The 25,183-nt window shown below is 39.7% G+C and overlaps 1 protein-coding gene across 1 annotated transcript; it reads left to right on the top strand.

The window, feature by feature from the left end:
• The first annotated feature begins 18,076 nt into the window (after positions 1-18,076).
• LOC107783151 (DNA replication licensing factor MCM5) lies at positions 18,077-24,555 on the top strand. The gene is made up of 18 exons (XM_016604124.2): positions 18,077-18,462; positions 19,761-19,904; positions 20,008-20,187; positions 20,272-20,370; positions 20,469-20,605; positions 20,716-20,821; positions 21,216-21,350; positions 21,423-21,500; positions 21,678-21,782; positions 21,882-21,973; positions 22,057-22,189; positions 22,287-22,382; positions 22,803-22,894; positions 22,986-23,076; positions 23,242-23,351; positions 23,571-23,700; positions 23,796-23,897; positions 24,092-24,555. The coding sequence occupies exons 1-18, from the start codon at positions 18,160-18,162 to the stop codon at positions 24,173-24,175; spliced, it is 2,217 nt and encodes a 738-aa protein (XP_016459610.1). The 5' UTR covers positions 18,077-18,159; the 3' UTR covers positions 24,176-24,555.
• Positions 24,556-25,183: the final 628 nt, after the last annotated feature.

The raw sequence follows: 25,183 nt of genomic DNA, 5'->3' as shown, positions 1-25,183 counted from the left end.
GTAAAACAAATTTAATCACTAACAATTGTAGAATTAAATCCTATATGCAAAATGCGACATATTTTTGTATTTTTTATTAATTTAGCAAATAAACATGCACAGACAAATACAAATAATTATTCAAAATATCACAAAATATCACAAAATTGCACATCAAAGAAAAATCATTTTATTTTTGAATTTTTTGGGAGTAATTCTCATATTGGGCAAAAATCACGTGCTTACAGTACTGAGAGAAAATTTTCTGCCCCAGTTTGATAATCTTCTTTGTGGCCATGTCTTCCTGCTATCAATAATATTTCTTTTCCCTGCTTTAAATCAAAGAAAAATTTGTTAGTTTAAAACATGGCGAGTGGTCGTGCCACTTCTGCTGGGGATGGTTTTTCTCTTTTCTTTTCCCTGCTTTGCTATAAAACTTGTTGGGGATGATATTCCTGCTGGGGATGGTTTTTCTTTTCTCTTTCTTCCCCGCTCTGTGTTGTCCGACCATTGTAGAACTTGGTCGAGAATATGTTGGAGTTGTTCCTGTATCTCGCAAATCTGTTGGGGATCCTCTTGGAATTTGATCCATAACTTTTCAACTGTTGTTCTTTTTTCTCCGACTTCCCCTGGAAATTTGGTCCTCTTGGGATCTAGACCCATTCGTCATTTGGTCTTGCGACAAACTTCTTTTCGCTTTGTCGCCTTATCTTTGGCCTGTCCTATTCGCATTTTGCTTTGCACCATTTTGGCCACTGGTAGTAAGCTCTGAAAATCTTTTCCAAAAACAAATTGTTAGGGAGGTAAAGTATTTTAAACCAAAAATCTTGCTAAAGTGATAATTTCAAAAGATAGAAAAAGAAGAAGTCTTTCTGAACAAATGTTGGGAAAAAGGAAAGAAAAGAACTTATCTGAATGATATAACCAATCCCAACGATCATGTCGTGCATTCCGGACTGATCAATCCAGTCTATTCGTATCAATCAATCTTTCAGATGGCCTCATCTTGCTGGGGATAAATAAATACTCAACTTTTTGCCAAATGTGGACCCTTTCCGCCAATCTTGCTTTGTCGCCTCATTGAGCCCTTCGAGGGGTTTTCACTAATAAGACTCTCTCATTTCTCTCAACTCTCGTCGCCTTATGGTGCCTGTGAAGGTTTTCATCGATAAGACTCTCTCATTTTATTTTATTTTTCAGCTGGGGATTGGAGTGTTGTCGATATGACTCTCTTTGCTGGGGATTCTTTCGGCTATCAATTCATTTCCAGCTTATGATCTTCTTCTTTGCTGGGGATCAGAGTGTTATTCCCGACTTCCATTTGCATTGACTTGGCACTTCTCAGATACTGATCGGGAGGTCTTTTTTGGACATCAATATGTGTTTTTGTGTATGGTTAAAAAGGAAAAGGGGTATCAAAAGTTCAAAATAATTTTGATGGGTAAAACAATACAACTCTTGGAATCAAACTTTCTTACCAAAATTACAAACAAAAACTTTTGCCCCAGTTTTTCTTGCTTGGGGATTTTTATTTTGTTACACTATGTTACATTATGCACACTATGTTACACTATGATCGAGCCGTGAGGCGCCTACGTATCCTTCTTTGAGGAATCAGGTCAAACGTAGTTCTCAATTCCTTTGTTTTTTTTTCTTGTGACTTTTCTATTGTCTTTATTATCATTATTTTTTTTTTCTCTTCTTTTTTTCTTTCATTTTCATGACTGATTTCAAAAGAGGGGTATGAAAGAATAAATAAGGCTCAAAAGGGGAAGCAAAGGTTAAAGTGTTTGGATAGAAGAAAGAATTGCCTCCGTCATTTCATTCTCCGATAAATGCCAAGTACAAACAAACAATAATTACAATTAAAAGAAATTATACATAATATCTCTTAACTGTGTCAGAATTGATAGCCATGTCGACGCATTTCCCTTCGATATCTGTCAAACATAAAGCGCCATTGGACAACACTCTGGTTACAATGAATGGCCCTTGCCAATTCGGGGCGAACTTGCCTTTGCCTCAGCCTGATGTGGGAGGATGCGTCTCAGCACTTGCTATCCCACTTCAAACTTCCGGGGACGCACCTTTTTCTTGTATGCTCTTGCCATTCTCTTTTGATTTAACTGGCCATAACACACAGCTGTCAATCTCTTTTCATCAATCAAGTTCAACTGCTCCAGTCGGACTTTGACCCATTCATCGTCACTCAACGATAATCCTAAGGGATGGAATTTCAACTTCTGTTGGTATCACTGCTTCAGTTTTGTATACCAACAAATAAGGAGTCGCCCCTACCGAAGTTCGGACAGTAGTGCGATATCCCAATAATGCAAATGGTAATTTTTCATGTCATTGCCTCGAACCTTCTACCATTTTCCGAAGTATTTTCTTTATGTTTTTGTTGGCCGCTTCAACTGCTCCGTTCGCCTTGGGATGATATGGGGTGGAATTGCGGTGTGTAATCTTGAACTGCTGACATACTTCTTTCATCAAACCACTGTTAAGATTTGCACCATTGTCTGTGATGATCACTTTTGGGATCCCAAATCTGCAGATGATATGGGAGTGAACAAAATCCACCACTTCCTTCTTGGTTACCGACTTGAAAGTTTTAGCGTCAGCCCACTTAGTGAAATAGTCGATGGTCACCAGAATGAACCTATGACCGTTGGTAGCTGCGGCTCAATAGGTCCAATGACATCCATTCCCCAGGCAACAAATGGCCATGGTGTTGACTTGTATGCAATTATGTCGGTGGAGAATGAATCAAATCTCCGTGTATCTGACACTGATGGCATTTCCGCACGAAATTGATACAATCACGCTCCATAGTGAGCCAATAGTACCCTGCTCGAAGAATCTTCTTCGCCAATACATATCCGCTCATATGTGACCCACAAACTCCAGCATGTACCTCTATCATAACTGTAGTGGCTTGACTGGCATCTATATATCTCAGCAATCCCAAATCTGGGGTTCTTTTGTACAACACTCCTCCACTGAGGAAAAATCCACTTGCCAATCGCCGAATGGCTCTCTTTTGATCTCCGGTGGCCTGCTCCGGGTATATCCCCATCCTAAGGTACTCTTTGACATCATAAAACCATGACTCGCCATCCATTTCTTCCTTTATCATGTTGCAATAAGCATGCTGATCACGAACCTGGATATGCAATGGGTCAACATGAATTTTGTGTGGGTGGTGCAACATCGATGCTAAAGTGGCCAAAGCATCAGCAATCTCATTGTGAACTCTTGGGATGTGTCTGAACTCCACTAATCGGAATCGCTTGCTCAGATCGTGCAAACATTGTCGATATAGTATGAGCTTCAAATCCTGTGTTTCCCATTCACCCTGAATCTGATGCACCAGGAGGTTCGAGTCTCCCAAGACCAAGACGTCCTGGACATCCATGTCTGAAGCTAGTCGTAGACCCAAAATGCATGCCTCATACTCAACCATGTTGTTGGTACAATAGAAATGCAGCTGAGCCGTAACAGGATAATGACGTCATGTTTCAGAGATAAGTACTGCTCCTATTCCAACTCCATTCGCATTTGCGGCTCCATCAAAGAAAAGCTTCCAACCGTGTTCTTCAGGTAATTCCAATTCATCTATATGCATCACTTCTTCGTCAGGAAAATACGTCCTCAATGGCTCGTATTCTTCATCAACAGGATCTCAGCCAAATGATTGGCCAGTGCTTGGGCTTTCATGGCCGTCCTTGTCACATAGACGATGTCGAACTCCGTGAGTAATATTTGCCATTTTGCTAACCTCCCTGTGGGAATAGGCTTCTGGAAAATATACTTTAGTGTATCCAAGCGTGAAATGAGATAAGTAGTATATGATGATAGATAATGCTTCAATTTCTGGGCCACCCAAGTTAGGGCGCAACATGTCTTCTCGAGTTGAGTGTACTTAACCTCATATACTGTAAACTTCTTGCTGAGATAATAGATGGCTTGCTCCTTCCTTCCTGTAATGTCGTGTTTCCCCAGCACGCAGCCAAACAAATTCTCCAGGACCGTTAGATAAAGAATTAACGGTCTCCCCGGCTCAAGTGGAACCAACACAGGTGGATTTGATAAATATCCTTTGATCTGGTCAAATGCCTCCTGACATTTTGCCGTCCATTCTATCGCAGCATCTTCTTCAGTAGCCGAAAAATGGGTTCACAAGTTGCTGTGAGTTGAGCAATAAATCTGCTGATGTAATTCAACCTTCCCAACAGACTCATTACTTCTGTCTTGTTCTTCGGCGGTGGCAAATCTTGGATAGATTTGATCTTTGACGGGTCCAGTTCAATACCTCGCCGACTGATGATGAATCCCAACAGCTTTCCAGATGGAACACCAAATGCACATTTGGCCGAGTTGAGCTTAATATCATACTTTCGAAGTCTTTGAAAAAACATCATTAGGTCTGCTACGTGGTCTTCCTGATGCTTGGATTTTATGATCACATCGTCCACGTACACCTCAATCTCTTTGTGGATCATGTCATGAAACACAGTGGTCATTGCTCTCATGTACGTTGCCCCAGCATTCTTCAAACCAAATGGCATCACCTGGTAGTAATAAGTCCCCCATGGCGTAATGAATGCCGTCTTTTCCGCATCTTCTTCATCCATCAGAATTTGATGATACCCAGCATAGCAATCTACAAAAGATCCGATCTCACGTCCAGCACAATTGTCGATCAAGATGTGGATGTTGGGTAAAGGAAAGTAGTCCTTTGGGCTTGCTCTGTTTAGATTGTGGTAATCAACACACACCCTGATCTTCCCATCTTTCTTCGGCACCGGCACCACATTAGCCAACCAATCAGGATATCGAGTGACCCGAATAACCTTAGCTTGTAGCTGCTTGGTTACTTATTCTTTAATCTTCACACTCATGTCTGTTTTGAACTTCCTCAATTTCTGCTTGATGGGAGGGCATGCCGGGTCAGTGGGCAATTTATGAACCACTAAATCCGTGCTTAACCCCGGCATGTTATCATACGACCATGCAAAAACATCTTTGAACTCAATAAGTGTTTTGATTAGTTCCTACCTGATTTTTGGTGCAATGTGGATGCTTATTTTAGTTTCCTTGATATCGTCTGCACCCCCTAAATTGATGGCTTCTGCGTCATTTAAGTTGGGCTTGGATTTCTCTTCAAACTGGCTTAACTCTCTGTTTATCTCTTCGAAGGCTTCATCCTCATCGTATTCCGATTCATTATCATAATCGACCTCTTGTATAGTTAGTTCAGAATCAGATTGATATTTTAGACTAGGTTGAATATCCATTGTGCATGCCATGTCATTAGAACTAGTATGAAAAGAACTTTTCAGAAAAAGAAAAGAATAAAACAGAATTAAAACAAAAACAAAAATAAAGAGAGAAAATTTTTTACTTTATTAAACTGCGGGATAACAGAGTTTCACACTTTTGCCGAATACAAAAATAAAACTAAAACTAGATTACAACTCTGAATAATACCAAAACACAAGAAAGAAAATCCAAAGCCTACTACCAAGACTCCCTCCGGGTAGGAAGAGGAGTAGATGTCCAATTGTTGACCTTGTCCTTAGGCCCCACAAACTGTATGTCTGCCTTACTGGAACCCTCTCCAGCTTCTATCATGTTGACATCAACGAACATCTTTTCAAAGCCCTCATTCAAATCTTCATCTGGCCCGATCAGGGGTCCGAGAACTTCCGGGACCGACAACTTTCTGAACCCTGCTCTGACAAATGATCTGGATAGGCGTGGGATTGGCTTAGGAAGGACCTAGACTCTTTTCTTCAACTTGTGGGCCTGCTTTACATCTGCTGCGGTAGGCTTGAATCCTAACCCAAAAGTATCCAGGTTCTTGGGCAAGGAAACTGGCTGGACAATACCCTGCAGATCAACCCCCAAACCTTTTCCCGGTACAAATCCGTTGTTCAACATTTCTGAGGCTATCACGAAGGTCGCAGCTGCAATTCTGGGAGTCGGCAGGCCCTTGCCCTCAGGAATTTTGTCTACTGAGACTGCATCAAAAACCTGATAAACCCATGGACCTTGGTCATCGTCGGTTTCTATGAAGGGTACAATGGCATCACTAACGGCATGTGTACCGTCATCCCCGTGTACCACAATCTCTTGTCTATCCCATTCAAATTTGACCATCTGATGCAGTGTAGAAGGCACTGCTTTGGCTGCATGGATCCAGGGTCGTCCCAATAGAAGATTACACGACACCGCCACATCTATCACTTGAAATTCCATGGTGAAATCGATTGGACCAATGGTTAATTCCAGTACGATATCACCCACTATGTCAGTACTGCCCCTATCAAAACCTCGAACGCAAACGTTGTTCTTGTGAATCCTATCATCATCTACCTTCAGTTTGTTCAGAGTGGACAAGGGACATATATTGGCACTGGACCCATTATCAATCAATACTCGAGTGACCACCGAGTCTTTGCATTTCACAGTCAGGTAGAGTGCTTTGTTGTGTTCTGTACCCTCTACCAGCAACTCATCGTCAGATAATGTCACTCGGTTTACCTCGAAGATTTTGTGCGCTATTTTCTCCAAATGGTTCACTGAGAGCTTTTCCGGGACATGGGATTCGTTCAGAATCTTCATTAATGCCCGACAATGATTGCTTGAATGGATCAACAAGGATAGCAACGAAATCTGGGCTGGGGTCTTCCTTAACTGCTCTACAATGGAGTAGTCATGTGCCTTCATCTTCTTCAAAAACTCCTCTGCTTCTTCCTCCGTCACTGGAATCTTTACTGTTATAGGATTGGCCCTTCTCAATTCTGTGGGAACAAAACACCTTCCCGAACGAGTTAACCCCTGGGCCTCGCATACTTCTTCCACAACCTCCTTCCCCTTATGCATCACCGTCACTTGACTGTAACTCCATGGTACAGCTTTGTCACTTGTTATCGGCAACTGCTTTACTGGCCTGATAACAACTAATTCTACGCGGGCCCCCTTCACAACCAACACTGGCGTGCTTGGTACTCCCTGCAGCACTACCTTGACTAACTCTGGCTTCTTCGTAGTAACAGACGAACCCTTCCCTATTACCACAACTGGCTTGTCATCTACCCTTCCCAACTGTACCACTGCCTTTCCACTGGTCGGCTTTTCATTTGGACTGGCACGAATCATCATTACCGTTTGTGAGGGTTTCTTGGGCTTCCCTCCTTCGTGCACTAGTTCAATCATGTGGGCCTTATGGTGCACCGATAACGAGTTTTCATTGATGTTGGGTGCCTCTGGTGCCTGAACCTCGATCCTATTTGTGTCAATAAGATCTTGTACGACAGTCTTCAACTTCCAACACTTCTTAATATCATGCCCGGAAGCCCCTAAACAATATTCACAAGTTACTGAATGGTCCAGATTTTTTGGAAGAGGATTTGGCAATTTGGGCTCAACAGGGCTTAATAGGTCTAACTGCCTCAACTTGTGGAATAGAGTAGTATAGGTTTCTCCCAGTGGAGTGAATGTTCTCGGCCTCTGCACCCTCTCGTTCCTGAAAGCCTAATTTCCGCGGAAGCTTGGCCCTGAAGGATTCCTGTAGGCCCTTGGTGGTGGGTATGTGCTTTGCAGAGGTGGGTAGGTGTTTTGTGGAGGTGGATATGTATTCTGAGGAAACGGCGCACGCCATTGCGGGCGAGCCGGAGGCTGGGTGTAAGTTTGGGCGTGTTGGACGGAGAAATATGGCTCTTGTAGTGGATAATAGGGTTGTGGAGGGTTGTATGGAGTGTGTGGATAATTTGGGTAATGGGGTCTGGGTTGGTAGCGAGGGGAAGGACCTATGGATTTAGACCAAGTACCTGCTTCGACTGTTGCGACCTCGTCTCTCTTCCTTTTCCCGAGCGCACCTCCCATGCCGCTTTGGACAGCTTGAGTTGTGGCCTTGCTCGCCGAATAACTCATTATCTTGTTGGACCTGAGTCCCTCTTCAACCATGCCGCCCATTTTTACTATTTCATTGAAAGATTTACCAACTGACGTCACCAGGTGACCAAAGTAAGTTGGCTCCAAAGTTTGTAAGAAGTAGTCCACCATTTCACCTTCCCTCATTGGCTGATCGACTCTTGCTGCATGTTCTCTCCAACGGAATCTGAATTCCCTGAAGCTCTCTCCAGGCTTTTTCTCAAGTTTCAACAGTGTGATATGATCAGGGACGATCTCAAGGTTATACTGGAAGTGACCTGCAAATGCTTGTGCTAGATCGTCCCAGGGCTAGGATCCTGCCTCGTGTACCATTCTAGTGCGGATCTACTTAAACTTTGACCAAAATAAGCTATCAGCAGCTCATCCTTTCCACCCGCCTCTCTCATTTTACTACAAAAGCCTCGTAAATGTGCCATGGGGTCACCATGTCCCTCATATAGATCAAACTTTAGCATCTTAAAACCTGCCGGCAATTGAACATCGGGGAAGGGACACAGATCTTTGTAGGCCACACTAACTTGGCTGCCCAATCCATGCATATTCCTGAGGGATTGTTCCAGGCTTTTCACTTTACGAAGCACTTCGTCCTGCTCTGGATTCTTAGCCTACCTCTCAGTTTCTGCCGGGATCTGAAGGTGAGGGGTGTAAGTGTATGGCTCGGGTGTTTTGAAGGTGAGTTCAGGAGGATAGTATTGGTTGTCGTAACCCTGAAACACTAGTTCCTTGGGTGATTTTTGCAATGTGGCGGGTGGAGGCGCCACGAAAATAGGAACAATTGGTGGAGGATTGTTTTGTTTGGGTGGTGAAGCTTGGGGATTATAGGAAGTTTCCCCCTGATAGTATTGGGCGATGGGGAAGCTCGTTGATGGACCAGTGGAAGGGTGTTCCGGAGTCCGAGATGGTGAGAGGGTAGGAGTAGGGGGAAGTATTGGTGATGTTTGTCCCTTAGCCCAGGCTAGGTGCATCCCAGTTATCTCTTGTCTCAACCTGTCTACTTCCTCCTTCATCATTTGCATCTCTGTTTTTTCCTCCTCAACACTATTGTCCGAACCAGACATACTTTCCAGAATGGGCCCTTTAGATCTTGTGTGGTAATGGTAATCTGCCAGAACGTTCTAACGAGCTAACTGTTTTGAAAGCTTTCTCTGGTAATAAACAACAAACTTGTTAGCGTTAGAGTTTAACACATATTGCAATTTCACATTGGGGAATGCAATGTTCCTAGGCAGTTTAACCATTTCTAACATGTCTTTGTTTTGACTGCATGCGTCATCCCGGCTTACTTTTTCTTTTTATGTCCTTTTTTCCTTTCTTTTATTCACAATGCCTTGCCTTTTTTTCTTTTTAGTGATGGTCGAATCTTATGTGGTGTCCCCGCATGAATCAGACCGGGCGTAGTTCTGCCACAAGTGCAGAAAATAAAGACACCATTTTTGGATTTTTCAAACTTTACCAACAAAACGTTTTATTATAAGACAAAACATTTTTGAAAAGAAATTAACAGACTTGATACAGACTACAGAATTTTATGCCAAAACGGGAAATACAAACTCCGATGGTCAACAGACTCTGAAGACAAGGAAGATACAGACTCAAGTTATGAATGTTTCAGAGTTTTGAATTTTGGTGCCCGCGGGGCGTCGTTCGGCTTTGCCGCGGGTTTTGGTACAAGGTCCCTTTGCAGATCCTTCAAATCTTCCATGATCTGGTGGACATAAATCATTATTGAAGCAAGGAAGGTGGTGCGGGACATCCTCACAAGCTAGGCATTTTATGGTGATGTAGTGCCCGATATCGTCGATTCTTCCCTTGATTCTGTCCCTTTCCATAAGCAATCGCTCTATTTATTGATTCCGCGTCCCCAATATTTGAGCGTTGTAAAGGAGTTAATCCTGAAACTCATTCACTTGTTTCTCTATTCGGGCCATTAGATCATAGCAGCGCTTCCTCTCTGCTCTGGCATCTCGGGCTTGTCTGAAGATCCGCTCTTCGAGAGTGGATATTGTTTCTCTCAATAGAGCGATGCTCCTTTCGTAGTCCCTCTTCATTTGTTGCATAGACAGTGCTCGATGTTCTGCCTTCTTTATCCGTTTCACCTGGATTCTCGCTAGACCAACTTTAGATTTTTCCATGTCTTATTGATACTCGAGGACTTTCTTCTTCAGACCGTTTATGAGCTTTTCATCAGCCTGGCTTCTCTTCGGGTTTCTGGCAACTATTTTCATTTCCCGGATTTGAGCTTTGAGGATCTCGCTTTCCCGAGCTAATTTGTTCTTTTCTCCTTCATCGGCAGCAACTTGCATCTTGTTCTCAAATTTCAGATCCTTAATCTGTTGTTTCAGCTTGCCTATTTCGGCCCGGTATTCCCGCTCTTTGGCCAACCAGTCCCACGGGTCTTGCGACACCTCAATGAACTCTTGAATGTGAGGTTTTTTGGCTGGTCGTTCTAGCTCATCTCTTACAACATCTCTCTTCTTGTACCATGCGATATAAGCCGGTGAGACTTTACCTCTGGAAAGGTCGTGCACTCGAGTGTTTACCGTTAAATATTGGCATTCATTCCATATAGAACGAATGGCTTCTTCATGAAATTGGCCGTTGATACCAACCTCGATTGCATATGTACTAAAATGTTCATCTGGGTGCATCACCTGACACCTCCCTAACTGTCTCATCACCCGGTAAGGCGCATAAGGTTGAATGCCTCGGAGTCCTATTAAGAGGAAGTAAGGACCCGTGGCGGGCATGTACACAATTTCTTCAACAGGAAGCCAACCCAATGTCCACCCTATTTGTGCTGCAGTAATGGCGCAAAGGCAAGATACCCAGTCTTCAAACCCTTTTGGCAATCTGAGCCCTGAAACCCTTGTGTTATATCCTTCAATGCAACCTTCGTTTGTAGATTTATAGCTTATATACTAAGGATGATGGGACAAGTGCTCGATCATCCATATCTGCAATAACAAATTGCATCCTTCGAAAAAATCTGCCCCGGCTTTGCAGGATGTGAGAGCTCGGTATATCTTGGACACTATCATAGAGGCAAGCGTGCTTTTGTTGTTGGTAATTAGGACCTTGACGACTCCAGCCACCTTCAAATCAATATTTCTGTCTTTCTGAGGAAACACCACAATGCCCAAGAATGCTACCATGAAGGCGAACTGCCTATGTTCATCCCATTTTGTCTGATTCCCTCTGCTGCAAACCCCGCTTTCCAGATCGTCGAACCCTCATACATGCCCATACCTTTGGTATATGAACTGCATAGTAGAAAAAACCCTATCCAATTCAGAGTACGGGACTCCCTTGCTTATCTTTAGCAGATCCATGAACTTGTGCGAATTGACGGCTCTTGGAGCAATAAGATATTTGTGCCTTAGCCCCTCAATAATGTCCATATAACCTGGTACCTCTTCTAAGGTTGGGGTGAGTTCAAAATTCGAGAAGTGGAATACGTTGTGGGCCGGGTCCCGAAATGTAACCAAAGCCTTTATGATGTCACATCTGGGTCTGACGTTCAACAAACTGGTGAGACCTCCCAGATGTAGTTTGATCTTATCTCGCTCTGACTTTTCCAAATCCTCCCACCACAAGCGCAACTCCAAAGGGATCTTGCTCCTAACTGTTACCGACAAACTTTGACCCAGGCTCATTCTGTATGTTTGTTTGGGGTGAGTAACACTCATTGGACTCAAAGAAAGAATAAACTAAAATTGACACACATTAAAATAAAACTCCGGTCTTGTCAATACGGCCTTTCAGCACTTCGAAGAAGATTTAAAAGTTGTGTTTTACCAACCGGATAAAACATTGAAAATGACAAAAAGTGGCTATTTTCGCAAAAATAACCTTTCGGCGTCTTTTTAGGGACATTCGTCTATTTTTACAAGAATGAAATCACCCGACTTATTTATGACGAAAGATTAAATTTTTTGACATTTTTTGTTATTTTTGCAAAAGGGGAGGTTGGACCCGATGAGGGTTACCTACATATCTCACATCCTGTGAGAATCAAACCAGCGTAGTTCGGGCAATGAAAATAAACTAATTCTGAAAACAAGACTTGTTTAAATAAATTACACTAAAAAAAATATTTTTTCATTTTCTCAAAATTTTGGCAGAGTTTGCTATTTGGGCATTGTTTTTTTTTTAAAAAAAAGTAATTATCTCTCTACACCGCTATTTTCTTTTTCTTTTTCCGATATTCCAGTATTTTCAGAAGTCGGTCAGCATGCAAGTCTGCAACAAATAAATGCGTAAAACAAACAGGATGCAGCATGATGGTCTTTTTCATTTCAGGTCGCTTGTCCTAGACGGACCCAACCCCTGTGTTGAGTCCCCTAAGTCAAGTGCACATGATGCAAATAAGCGTTCCTACTAGGGATCCGAATGAGGTTTTGTTATACTAGGTTTATCTTAGGTATTTGTTCTAGACCTGGCTTACCCGAGCGGACAACTCGAGCCGAGGATGGGAACTGCGTACCGGTAACCAAAAGATCATCCGGTTTTGCAACTCCTCCGAATCCTTGTTCTATTTTGGGATATGACACTAACATAAAGAAGTCACGACCGGCGTGCACTCCTCAACAGAGAGAAGAGGGGGTTTCAGCACAGTTTATATATATACAGTTCAAATATTATCAAAGCGGTAGAAGAAACATTTTGCACATTAAATTCACAAATGTAATAAAAATCAGATAACAGATAAATTCAAATATAACAATTATTCTAAGCTCGAATCCTTGAACCCTGAACCAGAGATTCTGGGTTAAAATATCCCCAGTAGAGTCGCAAGAGCTGTCACGCCTCCTTTTTACCTGCGCCCGCAGGGGTACAAGGGAGTTTTTCCAATTAAAGGACAATTGAAACGGGATTATTATTAAAGAATCAGAGTCGCCACTTGGGAGATTTATGGTGTCCCAAGTCACCGGTTGAATCCCGAATCGAGGAAAAGAATGACTCTGTTTAACAGTCTGTGCACCATAAATCCGGATAAGGAATTCTGTTAACCCGGGATAAGGTGTTAGGCATTCCCGAGTTCTGTGGTTCTAGCACGGTCGCTCAACCGTCATATTCGACTTATTTATCTGATTTTAATACATTTTGAACCTTTGTGCAAATTTTAACTTTTAGCCGTTTTTATTATTATTATTTTAAAAGAGAATTACAACGTCGTTAAAGTACGTCTCGAACCACGTCACATAAATGCACCCGTAGTTTTTAACATATTTTTAACGTCGTTGAGATTTGATTTGGGTCACATAAATGCGCACCCGAATTTAGGAAAGTAATTTTATTAAATATGCGCCTAAAGAGACTATCATGTTATTAATTCGGTGAAGGTCGTGGATATTCGCTAAACGGCCTCTCCCTAAAGCTAGATAGTTATTAAAAATAGAGGGCCTCGCCGCTTGTACGTTTTATTTTGGCGAGGCACGCCTCTTTTATTTTTAAAAGGACATTCCTAAAGTGTCTATATTTTCTATTTAAGTTTGTCTTTAAAATAAAAGAAAATAATCCTAGTTAATTACATGCTTGAAAAGGCCATCACTTATTTATCGGATTAAAGCAAGCGCAACCGGAAAATTGCAATCAAACTTGCGTAAAAGGAGATTATTTCATGCCTTATTCTATAAGCCAATACTACTGAAATTGAAAATACGGAATTGACAAACAATATATATTCAAAAGAAAACTAATTATCCTATAACTAATTTAAACCCACATTGTTAGATGAAATGAACCGTTGGAACTAATTATTTTCAACTACTTGAAACTAAGCAACCTTAATTACTAATGATTACGAAAGTTTGCTTAAGCTGTTTTGATTAAATGCACAAGAAAGTTATGGCCTTGGTTTTAACTCTTACGTCCAGATTTACATACTATTAGGCGCGTTATTGCGTTTTGTTTTTTCAAAAAAAAAGTATCGGCTAAGATGAAGCGCTATTAACTAAATGAAGCTAACACATTCGAGATTTGCTGATTTTTAAAGAAACATGAATATTGGCTAACTGATTATTCCCAACACTAACACTCACCCAAGTGTTCATTCAAATTCCTATCTTTCTAAGTTTAAGGCATCACTATGTTCACTCAAAAGTTATCTATTTACAGAAGTCTATTATTTGCTATCATCACTGTGAATATAAACAACGGGAAAGCTGGAAATAAACTACTACACCAAAGTACAGTCCATAGTTTGTTACTAGTCTAAATGGTTCAAAATGATAGAGGCGATCCCAATTGACCAGTTCTTAACTCAATATAATTCAAACAAACGGAAAATGACAACATTGGACTGACTATCACTACAAATATTCACGTGAACATACCCCGGAAATACTATTTCATTTCATTCCAATTCGAGGTTACACCAAGGAATTCGAGCGTGTACCTGGTATTGAAAATACAAGAATAGGAAGAAGGAGTGAGTAGCAGCAGTGGTGACAACAAAGCAACAACAACCGAGAAACAGATTAAAACTAGCAGAAATCCAGCAAACAACCAATGGAACAGTTTTGTTTAACCAACAGCAAACTCAGGACCACAAGTTGCAATTTCAGAAGTACCAAACAGCAACACAAATACACCAGAAACCCAGGAATAAAACCAAAAATACCACCAGCAATCACATGCAGAAACAGAATGTATTCAGAAATGCGATAGAACAGTAGATTTTCTGATTTCTGTTCTTCAGACTCTCAAATAAAGAAACTCAGAACTTCAATTAAACAGTAACAAATACTAATACTGATTTTCAATGGTAAAAGAAAGACCTCACTTTCACTCAATACTGGATTCTTAGTCTTAAAAATCCAGCCTGTTTTTACTCTCAAACTACTGAACTCTTAGCATTCAAAATCCAGCCTAGACTCTCTCAAAAAATCCCTCCAAACTCTCTCCAAAATTCCTCCCAGAATTGAAAACTAACCAAAAACTCTCTAAAATTCCTCTCCCCTCTCTGAAAAAATGTTCCCCCTCTTATACAGACCTGTCTTACCTTTTAAACCTACTGCCCGACCCCCTTTCTCCCACTAAATCTGAAATTTTCCACTTAAAATCCACTAAGGAAAACTTTTCCTTATTTTCAGCCCCCCATTCCCTTTTGTTCCCCGTTACATATTAATTTAAATACACTAATATCCCACTAACAAAACACTAACATTAAAATGTTATCCTAACTGTTTCATTCCCAAATCACCCCTGAAACCCCTTAATATTACTGCCCATCAGCTATACCAACTCACATAAGGAGGAAAGCTAAGCATTGACTAAACTAATTCCCAGATGATCACCTAAATTACTACAGCTATAAACCAATTCCAACTAAACAGAAAAATACATCAAATACAAGAGTTTCAGTGATTCAGAACAATGCTTATAATCAAACAAAATCATAACTAATCAGACAACTAACAATTGAAAAACTATAGACAACAGAATGCCAAATGATTCAAACTATACGAACGACCTAATCAACGAAGCTTAATTAATCGATTACATATTACAATTGACACTAAACAATCAAAAACAGAGAATCAGGCAATTCACGGGTAATTTCAGTGGTATTGACAGAAACAGGGACTAACAGGAAACTAATTAATCGGCACAACTTATTAATCGATTATACATACACAATTGGTAACAACAAACATAATCAAACATACAAACAGGGTGATTCATGGCTTTGGAAAAAACAAGGGACTTATGAAACTAATTATTCGACGACATTAATCAAATCGAATGTGTAGTTTATAACAGGTACAATTAATCAATAAACAGAAAAATCGACCAAATAAAAAGGTAACTGGAGATGAGAAGATGAATTGATAAAGAATGGAAAAATCAACAAAAACTAAACTAAACAGATACACAGATAAAAAAAACATGAACATAGAACAAGGGAAAAAGAAAAATACCTCAGAACATCAGAACTATACGGACCCAGGCTCGAACTCGGACTCGGACACTTTGAGGTCGAACAGACCTTAGTCGAAGTGTTCTCAACTGAGAACACTTCGATTAAGGTCGATTAGACCCCAAATCCTCACTTAATTTGGACAGATTCCATGATTTGGAATTTCTAGGGTTCCTGGTTTTCGATTTAGGATTCGAACGTTTCTAGGCAGATTTGAACGGAACCAAAGTCATTTATGGTATGAGGGAGGTCTGGGGGTTGCCTGGTATGAATTTGGAGTGGATTGGGGTAGGTTCATGTTTGGCTCAAATCTTCAAATGAAGATTCGAGGAGTTTCAGGAAGATTCGAGCCAGATGGTTAACATCTTTGGAACGAGGGTGGTCTGATGGTCTTATGGTGTTGATTTGGTGACCGGCGGCGTTGTTGCCTCTGGGTTTTAGGCGGTGGGGTGTCATGGCGGCTAGGGTTTCGGTGAGGGGTGTTTGGTTCAGTCTCTGAGTTGAGACGATGAACAGGAAGACGAGGGGGTGTTTGGTTAGAGGGGCTGGGGTAGGAGGTTTAGTTTATATAGGGGCGGGGTTGTTTGATCCTGGCCGTTCGATCAAGCACGATCGACGACCTGGATCGTTTCATTTAATGGCACGACGCCGTTTGGTCTCTATACGAAATTGGGCCGACCTTTTGGTGAAAATGGGTCGGGTATAGAGGAGGCCTTGAGGCCGTTGGATCAAGATAGATGAACGGCTCAGATCTGATCACCTAAAACAACGTCGTTTCAATTATGCAGGGGCTGAACTAGACCGTTTGATTGAAACAAATCAACGGCCCAGATTTGAGACTCAGAAACGACATCGTTCGAGTCTTCTGCGGGACTGGCTGAAATGGACCGGGTCTTTTGAATGTTTGGGCCTGATTTTTGGTCTAATATTTTTGCCCAAATCCGATTTGCCTTATATTTTCAACTCTTTTCATTTTCTTCTTTTAATTAATAATTAACAAAAATTCTAAAAATAAATTGTAAAATCAACATTAAACTACAAAATATTAATTAACTCTTAACAACAATTAGCACACAAGTTAAAACATTTAATTAAAATAAAATCACACGATGACACACTTTAAATGACATAAAATAGACTAAATGCATGTTTTGTAATTTTCTTCTTTTAAAACCAAATTATGGTTCGATTAGTTCCTAAATGCACAATCAAATCCTAAATATGCATGCAAAATATTTTTGTTTTTGTATTTTAATTAATTAAAACAGGATAAATATTCACAGATAAAAACACAAATAATTATCCAAAAATGCCACGCAAATCCTAAAAATTGTACACCAAGAAAATTTTGTTTTATTTTTTGATTTCTTTTGGAGTAGTTTTCGTGAAACAAAAATCACGTGCTCACACATGCAACAAGAAAAAACTGAATATTGGTTATTATTACACCTTAAAAATTGTATTTCTGTTCCTCGATTTTACATTGAAAACATTACAGTGAAGAAATTTGAAGCAAGTTCAAAACCCTAGATACGGATGATATTAAACAAACTAAAACAGAGATAACATTTAGGGTTGATGATAGAAAAGGCTAGGGTTGATGTGTTTACCTCCAAACTAAAACAAAGATAACGTTTGCACTTGATTCTTCAGAGACCTTTAACTTCGAACGGGTCTTCAACCAAATCGTCAAATGAAACAATTAAGAACAAACGGAAAGCACCAACAACAACGAAATCGAAGGATTTTGCAACAGGTCCCTTCGATTTTGGTTAGGCAAATTGTTTTTGGAGAGGCTAATCGAATCTTTGAGGGTGGGGTAATAGGGTTCTTCAATTTGGGAATTTTTCACTGAGGGAGTTAATGGGTTAATGAGTGACTGTGTAATATATTCTGTTTATGTTTATTTACGGAAGGATTTAATTACGTGGCTTCATAATAAAAGTGCGTGTTTTCCACGGAAGTTATTATAGTTGGGTCAAGCCGTAGGAGGGAGTAAATAAATATAGTTCTTTAAACAATAATTGGGTGTTAAGACACCCGTAAAGTTTAGGTGTGTAAATGACTTTACCGGACAAGTTGAATGGGTATTTATGCATTTTAAAGGTGTAAGGTGGAGCCCCCCTCTCCCAAATGCACGCACTACTCACGTGCATATTTTCCCGCCAATTGGTTCCCGCCAAAATCATACTCCCTCTAAAAACCCTCGGCCGAGTCGGAAGCTGAAGCCACAAAGAGAGAGATCTGAAACTTAAAGTGAGTGAATACAGAGAGAATTTTTAGAGAGAGAAAGAGAGATGTCAGGCTGGGACGAAGGAGCAGTATACTACAGCGACCAAGCTCAGTTTCCACATGGCGGCGGCGGAGCAACCGGAGATAATGAAAATGGAGGGGCGAGCCGCCACGTCATCCTCCGGAAATTCAAGGAGTTCATACGAAACTTCTCCGACAAAACTCAACCTAATGTATTCCCTTACAGAGAAGCACTTCTCGAGAACCAAACTCACCTAATTATTAACCTTTCAGACCTCCTTTCGTACGAGCGAGACCAAACCCTACCCGAACTCCTCCGTCAGAACCCTGCTGATTATCTCCCTCTGGTATGAAACTGATTTAATTACCTTTCTCTGTGTTTTTGGCCGTAGGTGGATGTGAATTTATGGCTGATGCACTTGAGATCTTAATAGAGGGCTTTCCGTTATTTAAATCCGTATATCACGTCACTTGTATTTATACTCTGCTAAAAAATGGTTAAGCAAATAGAAATAACTCACCTAACGTTTTTTGGTAGTTAGTTATCATTCAATAAATGACTGATAAAGGATCCCTTGATATTTAGTTTTTCTTCTTTTTTTGGTTTGTAATTACATTTGGATTTGTTGAAATGTATGGTTATGTTGGACTATGATTGTTTGACAAGGGTGGATGTACAAAGGTGAGGTAAAGCTTTTGCTGAACGTAGTAGCTTTGGAGATCCTAGATATGTGTTAAGAAATCTACAAAAGATATACAAATATTAAATATGCACTAATTACATTTCTTGGCATTGTTAGCCATATGTGGATGTGAATTTGTGATTGATGAACTATAGAGCTTACTAGAGAATTGAACTTGTAGTTGTTTATCATCAATGGTTGACGCATAAAGGATCCATTTGATATTAATTTAATCCAATTAGAATACTTGATTTTTTGTAGTTGTATAGGGAGTAGCAACTGTTTACTAAAAACACAAGGCTCTGCTTAGTTGTAACATGTTTTTTTGTCTTGAAATTATATCCGGATTTGCTGGAATGAATGATTACGATGGATTAAGATTGCGTTGATTAGGTAAAACAATACGGTTGATGCAAATTATGGCTCATGTTATTGAAGTTTGTGTATATAGCTTTCTGCATTTGAGGTTTATATAGTTAGGGTTATGTTTGGTGAGGCAAATGAATGAATGAATGATGGTTGTTGTACTGATGTATGTTATAGCCTGATTTACTCCATGCTTACCAAATGGGTTGAGTTTCTAAACAAATTTGAATTTTCAAAAAGGTAAATGTATATGTATTTTACGGGATGTCCCTGTAGTTGCATTTTTGGGTTATGGAATAGTTGTAGAAGCGGGCATATACTGTTCAACATCAACTAGTTTGGGATTTAGGCATAGTTTTTGTGTGTATTTTGTTACAACCGAAGGTAGTGGGTGTGTCCTTTATTCACTGTTGAACTAATACGCCTTTTTGTAAGTGAAAAGTACACTTAAGATCAGTGTGTTTTAGATAGTGCATCATTGTCTTCAATTGCATGAAATACTGTAGTTTCTTTAATGTGGAAGCTTTTAAGAACCTACTACTGAATAACACTTGGTTTTCTTGTGTCCTCTACTGGATGGTCTCGGGGTTATCTAGTTTGAAACTGCAGCAGCTGAAGTTCTGGCTAGTTTGAGATCGAGGGTAGCTGGTGAGAGTGGAGAAATGGAGGAGCCGGAGATTGGTGAAGTACAAATACTCTTAAGGTCAGAGCAGGATCCAATGTCAATGCGTTCCCTTGGGGTTAGTTTTCTGTTTGAACTTTTTCATTTTCTTTATTATCTTAAGTTTTGCTCTAATTGATCTACTTATCCCCCTATTTTATAATCCTATTTGTCTTGTTTAGGCACAATGTATATCAAAGCTGGTCAAGGTATCTGGGATCGTTATTGCTGCATCAAGGACTAAGGCAAAAGCAACTTATGTAACCTTGCTATGTAAGAACTGCAAAAATGTGAAGATCGTTCCATGTCGCCCAGGGCTTGGAGGAGCTATAGTACCACGTTCTTGTGATCATGTTCCTCAGGTTTGATGGAATAAAATAATAATTTGAAACTCTTTATTTGAGGTTGTAATTTGGATGACATTCTAATGGTAGGATTTTTTCCAGGTGGGGGAAGACCCATGTCCTATTGATCCATGGGTAGTGGTTCCAGATAAAAGTAAGTATGTTGACCAGCAGACGCTCAAATTGCAGGAAAACCCTGAGGTGAGGGAACATTTAGTTCCAGAATAGAAGCTTGACTGCTGGCTTTCTTTATGATCATACTCTCATTTTATTTGTGTTTTCTGTTGGGGTAATTGTAGGATGTCCCTACGGGAGAGCTTCCAAGAAATATGCTTCTGTCTATAGATCGCCATCTTGTTCAAACAATAGTGCCTGGTACAAGGCTGACTATAATGGGGATCTACAGTATTTTTCAGGCTTCAAATTCATCAACATCGTAAGAGTCTACCAAGTGATAAATGAACTTTAATTTTTTTTGTAGTGTTGTCACTTTGTTATCAGATCTTCTTTTAACTTCCGGGTTCTATGTTCTGAACTGGGATGCAGTCACAAAGGAGCTGTTGCTGTTAGGCAGCCTTATATTAGAGTTGTTGGAATGGATGAAACGAATGAGGCCAATTCTCGAGGGTCAGCCAACTTCACAGTAGATGAGGTAGTTTCTGAATTATCAATAGAATGTGTTAATTGAGAGATTTGAAATACAGTTAGCAGCATGCTTTCAAGTGAGTTGACTGCATACAGATAATTGTCTCCACCTACATATCTCCACAAGTTGCAGTGGAAAAACACGCAAAGAAGCATGAACATAGAGTGGAGAAAGGATGGGGAAGATTAAGTAATGTCGATCAAGCTATGTACTTGGGGGGGGGGGTACCTCTTTGTAGCAAATGAATATGCTTTGCAGTTAGTGGATATAACAGTTTGCTAATAGTACGCCGATGATGTTCCTGTACTGTTTGGACAGCATTAGTTTTCAATTTGGTCTTTGTTTTACTCTGTTTGGATTTTCCTGTATGTATCAGTTCTCATGGCCTTCCTTTTTGCAGAAAGAAGAATTTCAGAAATTTGCATCCGATAAGGATGCTTATGAAAAGATATGCTCAAAGATTGCTCCCTCAATATTTGGGCATGTTGATGTAAAGAAAGCTGTAGCATGCCTTTTATTTGGAGGGTCAAGGAAGGTATGTCATTTTGCTTTCAATATTAAATGCTCTTTGTTTTTTATTGGTTTATTTCTAACTCTATTTGTGCAGTTCTTGCCCGATGGTGTAAGATTAAGAGGTGATATCAATGTATTGCTCTTGGGGGATCCCTCAACTGCTAAATCACAGGTCAGTTTTACTTTCACTGAATACAATGGTGGCAGTTTGCTGTTAATATGAAATTTCATCTTCAGGAGGGAGCCATTTAAGTTGGTATTTGGTTCAAAAGTTTTTCTTTTGTTACTCATCCTAGTTTTTATTTCCAATGCAAATGAGAGTCTGAATTATTTTATTTTTACCTTTTAGTTTCTAAAATTTGTGGAAAAGACCGCCCCAGTAGCCGTATACACTTCTGGCAAAGGATCTTCAGCTGCTGGTCTCACAGCTTCTGTCATCAGGGATAATAGCTCTGTAAGTTTCCATATTTTCCCTAGTCTAGAAGCCATCTCAGATAAATGTTTCATTTTCAATATATCTTGAAATGATGAGTTTCTTTATGAAACAATTCAGCGCGAATTTTACCTAGAAGGAGGAGCCATGGTCTTGGCAGATGGAGGAGTTGTCTGTATAGATGAGTTTGACAAAATGAGGGCAGAAGATAGGTAGATTTTAGTTAGAACATCATACTCTTGTCTACTCTATTCTCCCATGAGGGCTTCTAAAGAGCTTCTTACTGGTGACCTAGGGTTGCTATTCATGAAGCTATGGAGCAGCAAACAATTTCCATTGCTAAGGCAGGAATAACAACAGTCCTTAATTCAAGAACCTCCGTGCTTGCAGCGGCTAATCCTCCATCTGGACGCTATGATGATCTCAAGGTCAATATAATTCCTTTCAATTGTTTTAATGTTTTTACAATTTTCTGCAGCTTGTGTTGGCAATAGAACAAGAGTTGATGTGCTATTTGCATTGCAGACTGCACAAGATAACATTGACTTGCAGACAACAATTCTTTCAAGATTCGATTTGATATTCATTGTGAAAGACATTAGGATGTTCAGTCAGGACAAGGTAAGAAAAAATTCTCTCCCAAGTTGTGTGGTACAGACTTCATTTTAATATAGCTACTAGGCATCTAGGTAGTATGCTTAGTATACTGGGCATGAATATTCAAATAAATGGGTAGTCAGGACAAGGTAAGAGAAAATTCTCTCTCCCAAGTCTGTGGGTGAAATGAAAATTTGTATGGTACAGACTTCATTTTAATCTAGCTACTAGGCACCTAGATAGTATGCTTAGTATGCTGGGCATGAATACGCAAATAAATGGGTAATTAATTTTCAACATATCCTTGTGAGCTCAATTGTAGTATCCTTGTACTATCTTCTTGTGTGTACTTGATGCTAGCAATGAAATTTCTATGTCATCTAAAGAAGATATATATTTCCTTAAGTTTGTGCTTCCACTTACTGAGTATTTTTTTCACTACAGAGTATTGCTAGCCATATCATCAAGGTCCATGCATCGGCTGAGGCATCTAGGGATGACACTAGAACTTCTAAGGAGTATAATTGGTTGAAGAGGTTGGTTTCTAACCTGGCTTTAAGTTAAGCACTACACTATTGTTGTAATTTTCAAGGTCTGGATGTTGAAGCAATTGAGTTCCTCGTGCAGGTATATACAATATTGTCGGACCAATTGCCATCCACGACTATCACCCGCTGCAGCCTCAATGTTACAAGAGAGTTATGTCAAAATTAGGCAGGTAATTACATAATTGGGCTTCTGATGCTCAGTCTGCTGGATCACCAAATAATTAGGACATATTTACTGAAAAAGTGCTTATGGGATGTATCAAGAAATTTCAAATACTGAGACTGAAAATGAGGCGGCAATCAATGATATTTGCTTCTTCTGTTATCTGCTGCAGCAAATGAGGCGGCAATCAAATGATAATGGGGAGGCAGCAGCAATACCAATTACTGTGCGGCAACTAGAGGCTATAGTGAGGTTGAGTGAAGCTCTTGCAAGAATGAGACTGTAAGTAACCACAATTATAAGTAGTTTCTTCGTCTCTTGCATAGGATCAAGCTTCAGGGACTTGAATCATCCTGCTATTGACTATGCAATTTAAGACTGTTTAGGAAATCTCCCTTTTTCCATGTTTCTTTTCACTGTTTTCTTTATCCTTTTATAAGATTTGCCTATATAAACAGTTCTTTGATCAATAATCTACCTCTTTCTTATCATGATTTTTAGCGCCCAAATTGCAAATGAGAATCACGTCACGGAAGCAATTAGGCTCTTCCAAAATTCCACAATGGATGCAGCACGATCTGGAATCAATCAACATATAAATCTTACTCCTGAGATGGCGCAAGAGATAAAGGTTTGACTCTTGGCCAATCAATGCTCTTATATTCCAGTTATATGTCCTTCTAGTCACCGTTTTGACGAAGATACTTTTTTCTCCTCGATGAATAGCAAGCAGAAGCCCAAATTAAGAGAAGAATGGGTATTGGTAGCCATATATCAGAGAGACGGCTAATTGATGAACTGACTAGAATGGGCATGAATGAATCAATTGTAAGTGTCCTTCCACTGCTTCACTTATATACCATTTAGCCATCATATATTCACCTAGTTTCTCCATTTATTTGAATTTCTGGTGCTATCTGATTGACTTTCTTGATAGTAAGCCAGTAGAAACCTCCTAAATTTATCTAAGAACTATATTCTTAGGCCACCTTGTATTGATGCAAGTGCTAAAAAATTGTCAGGTAAGGAGAGCGCTGATAATTATGCATCAAAGGGATGAAGTGGAGTACAAACGAGAACGGAGAATCATAGTCCGAAAAGCCTAATGATGTACTACTTTAGCCTTCTAAAGCACTTTCAGCAAGTTCACATCACAAGGACACTATCCCCAGTCAGCTGGTCATCAAATCACTGATGCCTTCAGCAAATCAAGCAGAAATATATAATTTTCAGAGTTAGTGTTGGGATATCACCTCCCAACACCTCAGTGCATTAGTCTACTGATAACTTCAGTGTTCAAGGGTAGGGATGCACATCCAAATGGTTTGAGTTTGAGCCATCTAATGTAATTTATCTGTGTGACTGCACCAGTATGCTAAAGAATTCTGCACTATCTGCAATATTAACAGCATTTGGAAGTGGATATTTATGTAATTTGGTTATCATGTAACCTTTAAACTTAAGCATCAAATGTTTTAGTGCCAAATTTGCTTTGCTCTTTACAACCAATTATCAACAATTTGTATCGTGGCATCAAGATTACATTCTAAAAATTGAGAAGATTTTTAGTATCAAATGCGCAAATGTTCTGTGATTTGGAAGTTAGAGCTCAATATTTCACAATGTGAAACAACGTGAAAAAATATGAGAACTATGGTTATATTTCATTTATTGTTTGAATATATGGTAACTTGATATGGATTCTTATGTGGATATGGAAGATTCAAAGACATTGAACAAAGTTATCATTTCACATTCAAAGAGATCTTTAGCTATAATCTATGTAGCTATAAAAGCTTGTCACTAAGATAAAATGAATAAAACAAAAAATTTAAAATTAAATTATTTTTAAATATAAAAATATGTGAGGTAAAATGAATAAAATAAAAAATTTAAATTTAAATTATTTTTAAATATAAAAATATGTGAAAATCTTGCAACTTGAGGCGGATGATGTAGTAATTTGTCAAGAAAAGGTGCGTGCAAAAATATTTGTAAAAGTTAGGGGGATTAAGTATGCATCAAGCCATTTCCAAGCCAACGTGAGGAATATATCAAAAAATCCAAAGCCTAGGTGTATATTTCAAAATCTTTAGAAACCTCAAGGAGCTTAA

Source organism: Nicotiana tabacum, chromosome 9 (assembly GCF_000715075.1).
Source record: "Nicotiana tabacum cultivar K326 chromosome 9, ASM71507v2, whole genome shotgun sequence".
In the NCBI taxonomy this organism is placed as follows: domain Eukaryota; kingdom Viridiplantae; phylum Streptophyta; class Magnoliopsida; order Solanales; family Solanaceae; genus Nicotiana; species Nicotiana tabacum.
Note: the sequence above shows the minus strand (reverse complement) of the source record. Positions and strands in the feature narration are given on the sequence as shown.

Coding starts and splice junctions, on each gene's coding strand:
- LOC107783151 (XM_016604124.2), top strand. CDS start 18,160: ATGTCAGGCTGGGACGAAGGAGCAGTATACTACAGCGACCAAGCTCAG. Junction 22,383..22,802: donor GGATGTTCAGTCAGGACAAG/GTAAGAAAAAAT, acceptor TTTTCACTACAG/AGTATTGCTAGCCATATCAT. Junction 23,701..23,795: donor AGATGGCGCAAGAGATAAAG/GTTTGACTCTTG, acceptor CTCGATGAATAG/CAAGCAGAAGCCCAAATTAA.